Source organism: Hydra vulgaris, chromosome 04, assembly GCF_038396675.1.
Source record: "Hydra vulgaris chromosome 04, alternate assembly HydraT2T_AEP".
Classification (NCBI taxonomy): domain Eukaryota; kingdom Metazoa; phylum Cnidaria; class Hydrozoa; order Anthoathecata; family Hydridae; genus Hydra; species Hydra vulgaris.
Window position 1 is genome coordinate 13,048,048 of NC_088923.1, and position 16,328 is coordinate 13,064,375.

At 26.9% G+C, this 16,328-nt stretch overlaps 1 protein-coding gene across 2 annotated transcripts; it reads right to left on the reverse strand.

The window, feature by feature from the left end:
• Positions 1-2,513: 2,513 nt before the first annotated feature.
• On the reverse strand, positions 2,514-15,846 carry LOC100211222 (prolyl 4-hydroxylase subunit alpha-1). Of its 2 annotated transcripts, none has more exons than XM_065795485.1 (12): positions 15,127-15,846; positions 11,100-11,240; positions 10,754-10,956; positions 10,430-10,481; positions 5,035-5,210; positions 4,679-4,923; positions 4,425-4,533; positions 4,252-4,302; positions 4,111-4,173; positions 3,953-4,021; positions 3,426-3,522; positions 2,514-2,843 (listed from the first exon to the last, which is right to left on the reverse strand). In XM_065795485.1, the coding sequence occupies exons 1-12, from the start codon at positions 15,476-15,478 to the stop codon at positions 2,773-2,775; spliced, it is 1,629 nt and encodes a 542-aa protein (XP_065651557.1). In that variant the 5' UTR covers positions 15,479-15,846; the 3' UTR covers positions 2,514-2,772. The 2 variants fall into 2 exon arrangements, with proteins under 2 accessions (XP_065651557.1, XP_065651558.1); XM_065795486.1 differs by lacking the exon at positions 5,035-5,210 and adding an exon at positions 5,881-6,056 and having other exon boundaries at positions 15,127-15,805.
• Positions 15,847-16,328: the final 482 nt, after the last annotated feature.

The window sequence follows — 16,328 nt, forward strand, 5'->3', positions numbered from 1 at the left end:
CAGATATTCGTAATAAAGAGGAGATAAAGATTATAAAATTCCATACTGGAATAAGACGAGTCACTTTTTTTCAAAAATAAAATAATTAAATAGAATTATGAAAGATCAAGGGAATTTTGGGGCGTATGTAATTGTAACAAAGAAGAATTACTTATTTCTGTAGCACATAATGATGCAGCAACCCTTTTACAAAAAGATTCGTATTGGAACGAAATATGGAATCTTAAATGAGTAGCTTATAGAGGCTTAGCAGCGCAGATTTTCCAACATGGTACAGCAAACCATACTTTACATTTCGTTGATTCCACAACGAATGTAATTTTATGTAAGACTGAGGCAATGTGGCAAAGAAAAATAGCTAAATTTAAAGCTATAATTTGTCCACAAACCGTAAAATGGTTCCCAAATATTTGTTAGAGTTTACGTGGGCACAGCTTTATAATGAACACTCTTTTTTAACTTTCAAAACAAAGTTGTAAATGAATATCCCGTTTAAATATTGTCAACAGTATCATTTGTATTATATAATTTTTTTTTAATTAAAATATTTCAATCAATCTTAGCGATAATAACTCTTTTACATATTTTTGGCATACTACTTAACGACTTACCCAATTTGTTGGATAATTCGTTAAGTTAAGGACCAACGAAAGTCAATTTTACGCCGCCTATTAACAAGTTTTTTTTTAATTCTTTTGCATCATTTGGTATTAAATTTTGACTATACCTTTTATTCATCCTATAAAAACTCCGATAAAAACTCCGATAAAAACTCCGATAGGAGAAAGATTTAATGATTTGGGAGGCCAAATCATTTTATGCAGAATTGGATTATTCTTTAACTCAGTAAGTAACTTATACAATGTTTTGAAAAATATGTTTGGGATTTAAATTTTGGGATTGCTTTCTTCTTAAAAAATGAATAGCTTTCCGTTAAACCTACTTTCCAAAGATACAATATGACTTTTTAAAAATGTTTTTCATTATTCCCTATATTTTTAAAATGTCTCTATTGGCATTCCAAAAAAACCAAAGGTTTTAAATATTTCACGTTAAACACTCAAGGGCGTTTGTATGCTTGCTTGTACACAGCTTCTGGACATTCTCTTAAAACTGTTTAACAATAATCTGCCATCATTGAGGTGCTCCATTAATCCTCGTGCCGCTTTTCCATTTCAGCCACCTCCTGATGAAAGCGTTCACTATATTTAATGCTCACGTCCGCACAGTTGGAAGGAAAAGAGTCCAGATGACTGTGTAGAAAGTGTAGCTTCAATGATATATTGCAGCCCAGTGTCTGATATGAATTCAATTGGCTCTTAACAATTTCCAAGTAAATATGAGCTCTGCTTCTCTTCACTAATTTAAAATTCTCTTTGATTTTCTCCAGGTTTATTTAAGGGAAGTTAAAAATCAAATACTTAATGCTGCACCATCTCGATAGATGGCCTTTACAAAAATTTTTATCAAGCCGAGTTTATATGTAGAGGCGGCAGGAGAATTTTACTGCGCTCAACAGGTGCTACATGAATCACTTTCACTTAGGTCATTCGCTTTTGATGTAATAATCCACTCTAGCTCGACTATCCCACTTACAGAGAAAGAACCAGAACTTTGTATAACCGAGCTGCAATCCTAGAATAAGTGCTACAAACTTTCAGTCACCACGAATTTGCAAATCCCGAACCAGACCATTAAGTTTATTTGGAGAGATTTGATGAGGATCATTGTCAAATGCAGTTGGTAGAAATGTCACATCTTCCAAAGTTAATGGTTCTAAAGCTTCTACTTTGTCATTGGCATCATCAAAATGCAAAAGTAACAGTTAGTAACATGATCAATTGGTTGGCTCCAAATCATGGGTACCGCTCGTAATAAAAAATGGCATGACTCGTATTTTGCTATGTAACCAAATAGAAACCCCGGCACTACAAAAAGTAAAACAAATGTAAGGAGCTCAAGGTTGCTCTTGATCTCCTAACTTACAACCAAAGTACAAATGGTAAGCTTTCTTGATCACTGGTGTACGTTTCAGGGAAACGAACCAATGTCACAAATATAACAGAACGAATCCGAATTATTGACACACTTTTTTTGCATGTTTGATTAAAATTAATGAAATGTTATTATATTTTATAATAAAATCTGAAACAAACAGATAAAACAGTTAAATTGCATAAAAAACATATGAGAAAAAGAACACGGTTAAAGAAGTCAACACATTCAATGAAAAACGATCAGTTAACGATAACTTTAAAACTAGAACTAAACAAAATTTTGAATATCAGATATCTGTGTGTGAGTGTGCACACTCATTTCTGAAATAAATCGCACCTTTTAACTCAATGCGTAAGATGGTTTCCTTGTCCATATATTTGTTTTAGTAAATCTCTCCTCTACACAAACACGTATTTATCAGATTTACTTATAGATTTATTCATTTATATTTAGATTTGTTTATTTATATATAGGTATTCCCATTGAAATTATATGAAAAGGTAATTACAACTAAGTAGTTACGACAAAGTAATTACAATAATAAAGTTACAACTAGGTAGTTACAAGTTAATTACAACTAGGTAGTTACAATTTGGTAGTCACAACTTTAATAACAATCATTAACTTTAATTACAACTAGACAACAGCAAATAAATTCGTTACAATTGTTAAACAGATATCTCCATGTGTCCGTAATATCTTGTCTTGTTTAAGGGATAGAAAGAATTTAATAATACTAACTGCATACTTTTTATTTCCAACTCTAAAAACTGATCACTCATTTTTGTTCAAAGAACATTTTCTTGTAAACTCATTACCCAATGTATGAAACCATTTGTTCGCAACTAAACAGAAAAATTTTATTATTATTATATAAAATTTTCTGCTCAAGTATTGTTTTTTTTTTTTAGTTTTTCATTATAGTGTTTAATTAATATTAGTACTTGTACAATATGTAAATATTCTATTTAATGTAAAATCTATTTCAGAATATACTTGATTTGACTTGAAACACATTTTTGAGCTGAACTTGATTAGTTTTGTAGACAATGTGACTCAATCATCAAAATTTATATATATATATATATTCATATATATATATATATATATATATATATATATATATATATATATATATATATATATATATATATATATATATTACGAGTAGAAGATAAAAGTTAGATAAGTGTTTTTTACTAATTATATATATATATATATATATACATATATATATATATATATATATATATATATATATATATATATATATATATATATATATATATATATATATATATATATATATATATATATATATATATGAAATTATAATTGTTTAAAAAATTAAAGCCATTATTGTAACATTTATGGTATAAAGTTTTTGAAAAGACAATATTTGAAATTTACAACTTAAAAAATCTTACCCCATTTTGAACCAGAAACTACAGGACATGATGCATGCTCTGTGGCGTATATTCCAGAACCATTTTTATAAAGGTTATGCCAAAAAGCTGCATCTCCCTATTTAAAAAACAGTTTTATTTACAAAAAACTTTGAAAAATTTAATTATAAACAAGGAAACTAAAAAAGATATCTTTTTTAAGAGATTCTTTTATCTCATAAGACGTCAAAAATGTTCAAAAGACATATAAAAAGTTTTAAATACGTTTAAAAGACGTCTTTTTTAGGTCCCTTGCCAACTGGGTAACATGTTCTAATATAAATTTTTCAACAACGATTCATTTTAATAAATAAATACACATTATACTTGATTTACTATTTATGATTATATTTGATATACTAGTTATGATTATATTTAAATTAAAAAAAAATAATACTAATAAATTAAAAGATTATAATAACTCATTGTTAAACAGTACATATTCATTCTTTGTATTTTTAAACACAAAAATCAAATTTCACAAAGTAAAATGTTAAAATCTTATTTACTAATTTTGGTTTTAACGAAAGACCAAGTCTTGTAAACACTGTGTCTCCACCTCTCTCAACATCGCTTAACTAAACAAAAACAAAAGAACAAAAAAGAAAAGTGATAACTTTTTAATTCTTTTAATGTTCTATAAACTATTTAACTTTAGGCAACTTACATATATTAATAGAGTAGCAATTCTGTTTCCATGCTCGTGTTTATCTAAAGGTGAGCCTGGATCCTAAAGAAGTAAACTAAAAAATTATTAGATTAAAATAAATATCAACTAAAAGATAAAAAGTAGAAAAAATTTTTTTACCCCAAAATCAACGTGAAACTCATATTGGCCACCTAAACCATAATTATTTACCTAAAACAAATTTAACTCGTTCACTAACAAAAAATAAATACTTTTTTGCCTGCATAATAAATATAATCTTTTTTAATCAATGTAACAAAAAATAGAAAATTTTCATAAACTTTAACTCTTACTTGAAGTTGTTCTGAGAAATCATCATTTAGATCAGTAGCATCTTCAACAAGTGGTCGAAGTTTTCTTGAAATTTCAAACTCTTCTTCAAATGCATCATCAAAAAAAACACTAAAAAAATAAACCAAAAATTCATTTATAATTTAATACTTTTTTATTGATGATTTCTTTATTAATTTTAATATTAAATATAAAATAAACATTATTGATTGATTAATTAATGATTTCAATAATATAAAAACTAACAAATATTTACTTTTTTGACACCCTATATGAAGCTGTAACATGTTTTTGAATAATTGGATCTATTACTTCAGAAGGTCTTAATCTTGGGTTTGCAACATCTCTGATCTTCTCTGCAACCTCTTCTGTAATTATCTCATGGAACACAAGAACATCAGGATTGTCATGCATTCGTGTTACTTTTAAAGGTTTTAATATTAGGCGTGGTTTGTTATTTTTGTAAAAGCATACAAGATTATTGACATCTTTTACTGCAATCTAATTAATAAAAAAATTATAGCAATTAGTTAAATGGATTTAATAAAGCTTGTACATTGAGCATTTTCAAACTAACATAACCTCTGAGCTCGTGCTATGATGGGTTCTTACCGTCTTTGTTCTTTGATCTCTTCTACATGCTCGAGCATAACGAGAAGCAATAAATACATCTTGGATTTGTTTTGCCATTTCCATGTATTGGCTCTCTGGATCGTTTCCTTTTTGATTGTGAAAAACATACCATTCATAGATAGGCTTGTTTTTTAGAGCCTGTGCATTACTGGGATCTAAAATTTTTCACAATTTTTGTACGTCAATAAAGAAATAAAAATAGGAAAAACTACATTTGATAGGACTACAGATTAACTATGCATACTATTTAGGCAATATACACATCAATAGATGTCCTAATAAAAGATTTTTTTATTGTTGAGACATAAAATTGAAAAATTTTAAACAAACAAATTTAAGTTATAATTTTAAAAACGATAGGTTTAAAGACGGAGTTAGCATATATACAACAACATGTAAATATTGAAGACTGTGGAAAGTTCTTATACCTTTTAATTTTATTAAAAAAATTATCCAGGCCGTAATTTCAGCCCTTTAATTCTTAAAGTCATGGCTGCAACTGTCATGCTTAATACCGAACCTAATGCCTTAGTATACTCAAGGCAGAGATTAAGGCAAAAGACAAATTTGTATTATTGATATTCTTGTTAAACTAGAGCAATAAAAAAGTTATTGCAATATTTGTTCATATACTAATAAATGAAATAAAATGTGAAAGAGAAAAAAGAAAATATCATTAAAGTTGATGAATGGGAAAAGAAATAATAATAACAACAAAAATATGTATATCTGTGTAATAAATATGTATATGTATGTAATGTGATAGTATATCTGATATCCGACTCAATTGTAATTTTTCCTGGTAAAAAAAGGGCCATATTTTACCAATTTCTTTTTTCTTTCATTACATCCTTTTGCATATCGACTTTTATAAAACAAGATTTCGTTTTGTAATTCCTCTTTATAGTCCCATTGCTCTGGAGTTAACCATTTTTCTACATTCTCTTGTTCATAAAACTCATAAAACTCTTTGTTTTTAATTGCTGGTTCGTATGTGGAATCTACAAAGTAAAGCATATGTTTGGCATACCACTGGATTTTTCTATAAATTAATTTTAAAGATAAAAAAAAAGTGTAGAAAAACAAAATATAATTTTAATGCAACCTTACTTTTTATAATTTAAGAAGGAATACGTTTGTAAACATAAGCTTTTTTTTTATTTAATTACACAAGTATGCAAAACAGATGTTTTACTTTTGCTTTGATTTCGCTAACAGATGTTTTAAATTATTTAAATACGTAATCAAGACGTATTTAGGACGTTTTTGAGACACAAGACGCATAATAGACGTCTTGTGTCCAGTCGAATATTATTTATAACTATTAAATACGCCTTAAATACGCCTTGTGTCTACAGGGAAGAGGTGGTTTGTACAGACAAGGCCTCATTTGCCTGGCAAACAAGTCAGTGAGTTCTGGACTGATATGAATAATTAGCAACTCCTAGGCAAGTTAAAAGTTATATCGTTAAAAATTATATCGAGGCTGGCCCACGCTTTTAGTTACAGAGCTGCATATTTTGTACCCCTATACTGGCTCAGAATAAGCACAGATTTTTACAATCCAGATTCGCTAATTTTGAAAGAGAGGCGTGTGTTTTTCAAATTGTTTAATATCGAAATTTAAGAGCGTTTTTCTAAGGAGCTACGTCATATTTTTATTGTTTTGATGTTAATCTAGAGTATTCTAATAACTTTACAAACTTAATGACTTTAAGGAAATTATAACTTTTTTAATGTTGATCTAGAGGAATCTATAAAAAAAATTTCAACTTAGAAAAAAGAAACTCCAATCAAAACGAAATAGAATGAAATAATATGAATATTAAAGCAAATGTGAAAATCTATAAAAATCAATAAAATCTATAAAATTGTTTCTTGTATATTGTTAAATTGTAGCGTTTTTATAGCATTCCCAATTCTATTTACATAAAGTAAAATATTTTGGGGGTTGCTGTAAAAACATTGCTGCGTCTTTACAAATACTTTGTAAAAATTTAGAAAATGTTTGTCAGGATATGTACAATAGTTATTGGTATAAACTTTAAGCCGTAAGTGGTTTTAATTAGTTTCTGTTAATATTTGTATAAATTGATAATGCAAAACTTATGCGTAAAAAGATTGGTTACTAATATAGTTGAAAGTTTTATATAAAAGGTGGTATTTTTTTGTTTGTCTACTGAACAATAATTAGTTTTACTGTGATTGGAAAACTTAAGTATTGACATATAAACCAAATAAAAGTTGCAAAAAGTAAGTAAATAAATGTGCGCACTCTTTTTAAACCAGCAAATCAGATTGCGTATATTTGTGCTTATTTTGTGCTTTTATACGGTTTCCAAAAATGATGCCGAACTGCCTTCCATATCAATAAAATATTTAATCAACTATAATATTTATATGTTGGGTTTTTTATAATTGGACAAACGGAATAATTGTGTCAAATTATTATAGCTAGCATGGGTTCTAATGAATTGTGGAAAAATATTTAAGCGTTTTTTGTTCACTTTTTTTTATGGATTTAATTATGTATCCTGATCCTTTTACCTTTTACACTAGAGCTATTATATTAGCAGATAAAAATATAGTAACTATTGTACTTAAATACCTAAAATATACGGGTTTTATTTGGACATGACTCCTAGTACTTTTGAAATTTCAGCATGCGCTGTTACTGCCGTTATAATTTCAACTTGTAAGATAATGTATGATTATTTTAATCCTGCCTATTCATTGATGGCTCTTTGATCCGATCTGTTATATAATTAAACAGGATATTTTTGCAACAAGCAATATTTCACTTTTAAAGTTCAAGCTATATGTGACAACAAAAGCCTTTTTTTGAATGTTGAGTGCATTTGACCAGGTAGTATGCATGAATCGAAAGTGTTCAAAAATTGAGCAATAAAAACAAAGCTAAGAAAAGCTATTCTGTATTGTGTGAGCTTAAGCGTACTCAATAAAATTTTGTGCTAATCTAAGCATATTTTTGAAAATTGATGAAATAAGATTTCACCCGCCGAAACCTATCTTTCGTTCACCTTAAATCTAGATGGGGAATAAGAAAGGTTAATCTTATATAAAGGTTGATAGTTGAAACTAGAGACTGTTGCTTCCATTTCTTAAATTTTGTTACAAGTATGTGAAATAAAAATCCTTGTATTGGTACAAAATGACTAAGTTAAAATACAAACAGTTCTCATTAAAAAGAAAAAACATAATGGAACACAAAAAGGTACGGAATCCAAGTTGTAAGTTAAACTAAACTGTTAATTACATATTAAACTAATGTGAAGAAATCTTAGAGACCTAATAACATTTTTTAAGTGTTTTTTTTTTTAAGCAAATATTTATTAGTAATAAACTAAGGAATCAAATTCCATTGGTGAATATACGTTTTAAGGATGTTTGTATAACTGATTTTAGTCTGAGTATTGTTGTTAAAAAAATAGTACTAAAAGTAAAAAGCTCACCACAACTCATTAAACCTTGAAATTCAACTATTTACAACAATTTGTAGTCATTAATTAACTTAATACTTTCTGTGTTTTTTTGATTCTTGCGTTGCTTCTGATGTTTCTTTTTTAAACGCATTGTCACTGGCTTTATTAAATAATTTTTGGTCTTGCTTTTTTGAGGTTAAAAATATTACTAATGTTTGCTTCTACATCCTCTAACAATTTTTGATCAATAGATAAAGATGAAGACGATAGTTAATGAATAATTAATAAATATTAATGAATATTAATGAAATAATTAATGAAGATGATAAAGATAAAAAGTTTCTTTAGTTTTATGTCTGTTATCCTCCTTTCACACTAAATGTAATCGGTTAAATGTTTGCTGACTACTCCAAAATAAATGAGCTGGGTATAAGACCCATCTCAATTACAGTTTTATTACTTCAAGTACCATTATCCATTGCTTTTAAAATTTGTTCGATTTCTTCCATTTTTCTTGAATTTATTTTATTACTTGCTTAATCACAATCTAAAATCTTTTTCATTTATAATTTCGACTGCAGCAGTCCCCAAGTAAAAACTTGTATTAGTGAGTTCGGCAATAGCTTAGCAAACTTCTTTATGTGAGCTGATTTTATTGGAATCAAATTTAAGGTTTTTATAGCTTCCGAGCATTCTAGCTCACAATTTACATAGTTTTCTACCATAATAAGGTTCCAAGGTTGTTGTTTTTTTTCGGTTGACAGTTGTAACCATTATTAGTAACTATGGAAACTTTGGAGTATTTGATCAAAAAAGTGGATTAAAATTATTTCATTAAAGTTACCGAAAAATTTTTTTCAATTAAGTGAAATATTTTAAAAATACATATTTAGGAAGAATATTTATAAATATCAAAAGTATATTTATAAATATAAAAAAACATATATTTCATTGAAATGAAACATTTCAATAAAAATTTTTTCATAAACTGAAATGTTTTAAAAAGCTTCATCAAACTTACCACAAAAAAAGGGTTTTTTTGTAAATTACCATATTTATACATTTCAATATTTATAAATATACTTATGATATTTATAAATACTTCTTAAATATACTTAAATATATACTTTAGAAATATTTTACTATATTGAAAAAATTTTTTTGCGGTAACCATGAAAACATATTGTAGCGATAACTTTAATGAAATAATTTTGATTGGCTTTTTTGATCAGACACTCCAATGTGCGACGTCAGGATCTCAATAAACGGGCTGACCCGGTTTCTATATAAACAGCACCTAAACGAGGAAATACAATCTGCAAAAAACTTAGCATTGAAACATAATTGGAAAATGGAATTTTTTTTAAAGTTAGGATTTACATATTTAAAAAAACCTTCTATTGATGTACACTTTAAAGATATTTATTAATTTATAAAACAATTTTTAACAATGTAGTTCTCAATTTTCATGAAAAAGATTTTTTTTTTTTAATGTTTTTTAAATTCATATAACTTAGTCTCGAAGATTTATAAACTTCTTGTGCGCATAATATTTATAGTGTTGTTGTGATGAGCTCAAATGACACAGATAAACAAAGAGACTCACGCGTTAAATGAAAATCAATATTTGACTAAAAATGGCTTAATTTTGAAAATCTTATGTTATATGTTTTTTTAAATCTTTCTTGAAAAATTAAATGCAATTTTTTATTTCAAAAAGTTTATTAATAGTTTGGAGTTCATATTGAGAGTATCCCTTTCATGTCGGAATCTTTGGATCCTTCCAACAATCCTATTGTTTTTTCCGATTTTACCTTCCAGTGCAAATCTTATTTTAAAAACTTAATTAATTTTTTATCCCCCTTTTATTTTAAAGGTAAAAACTTTTATACTTTTAAGCAGAATAAATTATTTAAAAATTTAAAACTAACCTTCTTTAAGAACCAGATTAGTGTACTTAAGGGCTTCCTTCATGTCATTGGACTAAAATTAACATTATTTAAATGAGAAAAAAAAGTTATTACCACAAACTTTTGTATTTTTTTAAATTGTAATAAAATATTTTTTAAAACAACATTTAATTTATTAAAAATGATTATTTTTGAAAGCCTAAAAGTTTAGGGGGTTAATGTTATAATATATTTATATATATATATATATATATATACATATATATATATATATATATATATATATATATATATATATATATATATATATATATATATATATATATATACATACAATATACCTACCAAATAGTTCATCCATGCTAAGAACTCATTTATTTGTAGTCTTGTAATGTTCCCTATTCTGTCTTTTAGAGTAGGATCATCCATAATTCTCTCTGCTTCTTTTAACCAGCTTGCCATATGAACATATCGTCTTGAATCGTGTGCCATTTCAGCAATTTCTAAGCATTGTTGTGCAGTCAACTTGTGCTTGGTTTTTTTTACTCCTGAAAAAATATTTTAAATATTACATTTTCAAATTGTCTTCACAATCGAAACTTAAAAAAAAAGGTATTTAAGCTAAAAAAAGTGTAAAAAAAAAGAAAAGAATAACTTAAAATTTAAAAGTTAGTAACAATGCCTCAATTACCACTGATTTCTCCCTCTGCTATTTCTCTCGCTGTAATATTGTAAGTATCCTGCAGCCTGAACATGGCCGCTGTGGCACCGACCATATCAATGTCGTATGTTGGTAAAAATATCTCATTTGCCTTTAAGATTGTTTTTATATCTAAAATAATAGGACAATACTATTTATAAAAATAGAAAATATTTTAAAATAAAATTTAAAACTAAAAAAACTATGTTGCATATATTACCAAAAAATATATTTCATTAACAGAAAACACTAATTTTCCCTACGCTTGGGCAGAGGAGTGCTCCTACACCTTGTTTAATCAGCAAAATAAAAGTAAATAATAAAAATTATTATGTACTTTTATTTTGCTGGAATTAGAATGTGAAGACAATGTGCAACAAAAGATTGCTGAGAAGCTATTGAGTAAGATACACGGGCAATTTTTCTACTTTGGACCAAAAAAGTAAAAAAAACCTTTTTTGTTATTTTTCTCTTGTATGCTTATAAAACTTTTTATCTGCCATTACTTAAGTGTTAATAATTTACCAATTTATTGGACTTTTGATTAAAATTAATTGTTTTTTTCTCGAGCCTTACTGATCTTTTTAAAACCTAACTAATGCGTCACCTTGTCTAGTAGGGGTAAGTTGAGCAGCTTTAAGAAAATTAAATAAAACTGAACTATCGAACATAAAGAGACAACTTTGATAAAAAATAATAGAGCGATGCATTATTTATATATATTTTTTTAATTAGTGATTTTTAAATTGGGCTTCAAAGTTTAAGCTAGTTGTATAAAATTATATTTTTATATTTAATGACACTTTCTTACTATTTAACTTTTTCTCTTTTTTACTTACGTCATTAAAGAGTATAAAATAGAAAGTTATTGATGATTCATCCAAGTTTCGTACCATTTATATTCAATTATTTGTCGATTTTTCAACTTACTAAATACTTTTGCTCAACTTACCCCGCTGGGGCAGGTTGAGCAGCTCCGCAAAGTTTAGGCAATAGCTTCTCAAAAAAATCAAAAACTATACTTTTTTACTTAACAAATTTATAGCAAATTATCTTTCAATGATCATGAGATCTGTTAGATTTAGTAAAAATCGCTAAACTAACCCGCTCTACCCTACTGTTTATTGCGTGTTTATCTCAAGCTGCCGTTTTACACTGTTCCTCAGTTTTTACTATTTTCTTTAACCTTATCCTTCAGCTACCATCGGCTTCAAAAAACTGTTGCAAATACTATAACTGTGATAAAATAACTTTCATACGTAGTTAAATATTTAGTCAAATGTAAAACAAGTTTTTATCAAAAATGCTCAAAAAAGTATTAATACTCAGCTGTGTTTTGTATATAAATTAGGAAACACTAAAAAGTAAATTTAAAATTCTCGTCGCAAAACTAAGTAAACTCAAGTCACATACTACAGTATTGTATTACTCAACCTAGCCGGCATTTGTTTTAAAAAGTTACGTTCTAAATGTATTTTAAATGTCTGTTTTCTAAACATTCTTCGTTTTCTAAACATTCTTCTGTAAAGAACGTTTAAAAGACGTTTAAAAAATGTTTAAAAGAGATTTAGAACGCAACTATAAAACAAATCCCCGTAGGGAATTGTCAAAATGGAGAATTGTCAAAATGCAAATGCAGAATAAGATATATTTCGATATTTTTATAATCGTAAATAATCACTTAACATAAACAAAACTAAATTTATTCTCTTTCGGAAACCAACTAAAACAGGACTTTTTGCTTAAAAAAAAATCCTTAAATAAGTAATATTAATATTACCAGACAAACATCTGTAAACTTTTTAGGTGTTATTTTAGACAAAAAATTATTATGGAGAAATCATAGAAGTACTCTTGAAAGAAAACTTTTAATAAACATTGCAATGATGTATAGAGCAAAACCATTTTTAGATGTTAGGTCTTCAAAATGTTTTTATTTTTCCTTTATGCAAGGTTATTTAACTTACAGCAATATTGTATGGTTACTCTAAGTTAAAAAAATTTATTCTAAACAAAAACGTGTTTGCAGAATTGTATTTAGAGCAACAATAACTGTGTCTTGTGAGCTACTTTTAAGTAAACTTAATGAATTAAATGTGTTTAAAACCAACATATACCTAGTCATAGAGTTCATGTATAAAATAAAGCGTGGACTGTCACCAACAATATTTTATCCATATGTTAGCAAAGTAAGCCCTAACTACCACATCAAATTTTCAGTAAATAATTTTGTTACTTAAAAATATAATTTAAATTTATGTTCTTATTCTATTCAGTACAAAAAACCTATTTTGTGAAAAAATAAAAACACTCGCGCAATTCAAATCTAAATTATCGACGTTATTTAGTACTTAATTTTTTTATTAATTTTGTCTCGTTTAGAAGTTATTCAACTAATCTAGCACTATAAATTTAAAAATCATTTAACAAAAAGAATAAAATCAATTAATATTATAAATTTTAATGTCTTTATCAGACTTTCATTGAAAATATTTACTCTTTAAGTTACCTGCAAAAATATTATATTTTACTGTCATTTAATTTAAACATCCACAACTATTTTTGTAAATTGTCTTATATTTACGGGTAAATTATCTTATATTTACTTTAATATATTTTATGATATTGCAACATAAATTATATTAATTTTAAATTACGATCTGTTTAAAACCCAAAACAGGAAATTTTGTCATTTTTATTATTAAACTTTATTTATTTTTATTATTTAAACCATTTTATTACTTTTTTGTTTCTTAACATCTTATAATCATCTTTATTTAAAAATATTATTTTTTATGCGATACAGTTATTTAAAAGCGTTTCTGTTTGGGCTTGGTGATAAGGCTAATTTACGTCTTTTTCTTGCTCCATTCGTATACATTCGTAAAAATGTTTCAACATCCACCCACCCCACCCCCGAAAAAAATTCACTGGTGAGAACTGCCTACTTTTATGGAAAAGTAAAGTACATACACTTTTAGACAGCATAATATACATTCATCTGCAACTGGACTTTAGTTAAGAAGGGTGTATTTTGTTTTTTATTGTTCATTAATAAAAAATCGTTTGTTGCATTTATGCTTGTTTGTACTTATGTAAGTTTGCTCTCACGCCAGTTTGTTTATTTACTCCAGTCGCCTTTCGCTTTCTTAAAATAGGAAAGGGGAGGCAGGATTTCCTAATTTCTAATTTCATAACTGAATCGATGTAAGTGCAAACCGAGACTGTCTAAATGCAAAACAATTGTAAAAACTTGGGAAAGAAATCATGAGTTAAAAAAATTACTTAAATTATAAAATAACAAAACTAAAAATCCCAATAAGCTTAAGTAAAAGGTAGAACGTTGCCACACTTTACCCAAAGAGCACTGAAATTGCAATAACACTCACATTAAAAAAGGCTTGATCGTGCAGTTAGACTCGTTACAAGCATTAAAACATTTTCTAGTAAGTTTCAAAACATTTTGTAATACACTTGTAAAAATAGATTTTTACTAAATGCGTAAAGCTAAGAATATCATAAGCAACAAAATATTTAAAAAAAAACAATTCTAAATTATTAAACTATAAACACTTAAATCTAAAAACTTTTTGTAAATTTTTTATAAATTTATTATAATAATGAAATTTAAAGATAATACTTTTTATATATTTTTTTTTTATTATAGGTAAATAACATGAAAGAACATAGTATTTAGGTCATAGGGTATAAGAAATATTTAGAAACATGTTTTTATTTTAAGTATTAAATTTTAATTTTGATTTAAAGTATTAAATTAAAAAATATATATAATCTTTGTTTACTAAATTTCTACCTATCAAAAATGAGTTAATGCGTTTCAAAAATGAGTTACCACCGTTAAAACACATTGACATATTGAATAACAATTTAAAGATTTAAGTTGTTTTTCGATATGTCACTTAGTTTAATTTACCAAATAGTTATTTTTAAAACGCAAATGTTTACCTTGTACGGGCTTTTTTTGCTACGGCGTAATAAAAAACAATAATTTTGTTACCGTTAGCTTTTTCATCGTTTATTGATAACAAATCGGCAAGATCTTTCCAACCAGAGGTAAATCGTTTAATTAGAAGGTAAGAGTTGACAGGATTGCCTAAGTACTTTATTGGATCGTCCTTAGAAAGTTCAAGGGATTCTCTAACAGACTTAGCAAACCCTTGAAGACTTTTCAGCTTTAACTTTTCGTCGTCAAGATACTCTCGGGCTACTTTAATGAGCCTACGTTCTATTTCAACTAGCGGTTCTAGGTGGGCAATAGATTGATACACATTTCCTTCAGGTTCAGATGAACAAAAGTAAATAAATGCCGCTAGCAAGTTTATAACAATATATTTTTTATACTCTTTCATTTTTATCAATACTTTGCTAATATAACTAAAATGTATGTAAAAGCTTTTTCTCGCAGTTGGTCGTTTAGTTTTTCAAACGTCATTAATCAATTTATTTCTCAACGTTTAATATACAACACATGCTTTACTCTACTAAATGTAAACCAAAGTTTATTTAGAACAAATGTTGTTAGTTCTTTTTGAAAGAAAAAAACCTGCCATGCGTACCAAGCGAAATTCGAGATCTACTTAGAATATTGAGAACAATGTTTGGTCTTTTTAACTTTAAATGTGTCTTTTGCACAATACGATCGGAAAGCGTGGCAAGTGCCAAGGTATTTTCAGAACATTGCGCCTGTAAATCAAGACAAATCTTGCGGCACTGTGTTAAACCAACCGTGATGAAAACTTTTAATAAATCAAAGATTTTTCACACTGTGCATCTTCGAGTACATTTTATTTTGATATTTCATTTTATTTTTATTTTGTTTATCTGAAATAATTACTTACATTTAAAATTTTAATGTTTAAGTTTAGTTTTTAGATTTGATAGTAGTTAATTAAATCTTACAACTATAACAAAATACTAAGTTCAGTATAAAATATAATAACTCTGTAATATAGAATTTTAACAGTTAATATAAAATAACTGGTCAGTAAACCAGAAATTTGATATCCGACTCAGCATTTTTTTTTAAATAAGAAGCTTTTTGGAACCCACCAACTATTCGCTTGAATGCATGCCTATAATTTTAAATTTATATATCATAAATAATAGTTTAAACATCTTTATAACCTTCATCCTTTCCAAACAAGACCTTCCATTTAATACAAGTTTCACAGATGTAGAAAGAGTTTTATATCTTTATGA

What these genes read in the sequence shown, in the direction of transcription:
- LOC100211222 (XM_065795485.1), bottom strand. Translation starts at nt 15,478, where the DNA reads ATGAAAGAGTATAAAAAATATATTGTTATAAACTTGCTAGCGGCATTT. An exon ending in GAGATCAAAGAACAAAGACG is followed by an intron (nt 4,924 to 5,034) that starts GTAAGAACCCAT and finishes TTTATTAATTAG; the next exon opens with ATTGCAGTAAAAGATGTCAA. An exon ending in AGTTTCACGTTGATTTTGGG is followed by an intron (nt 4,174 to 4,251) that starts GTAAAAAAATTT and finishes TTACTTCTTTAG; the next exon opens with GATCCAGGCTCACCTTTAGA.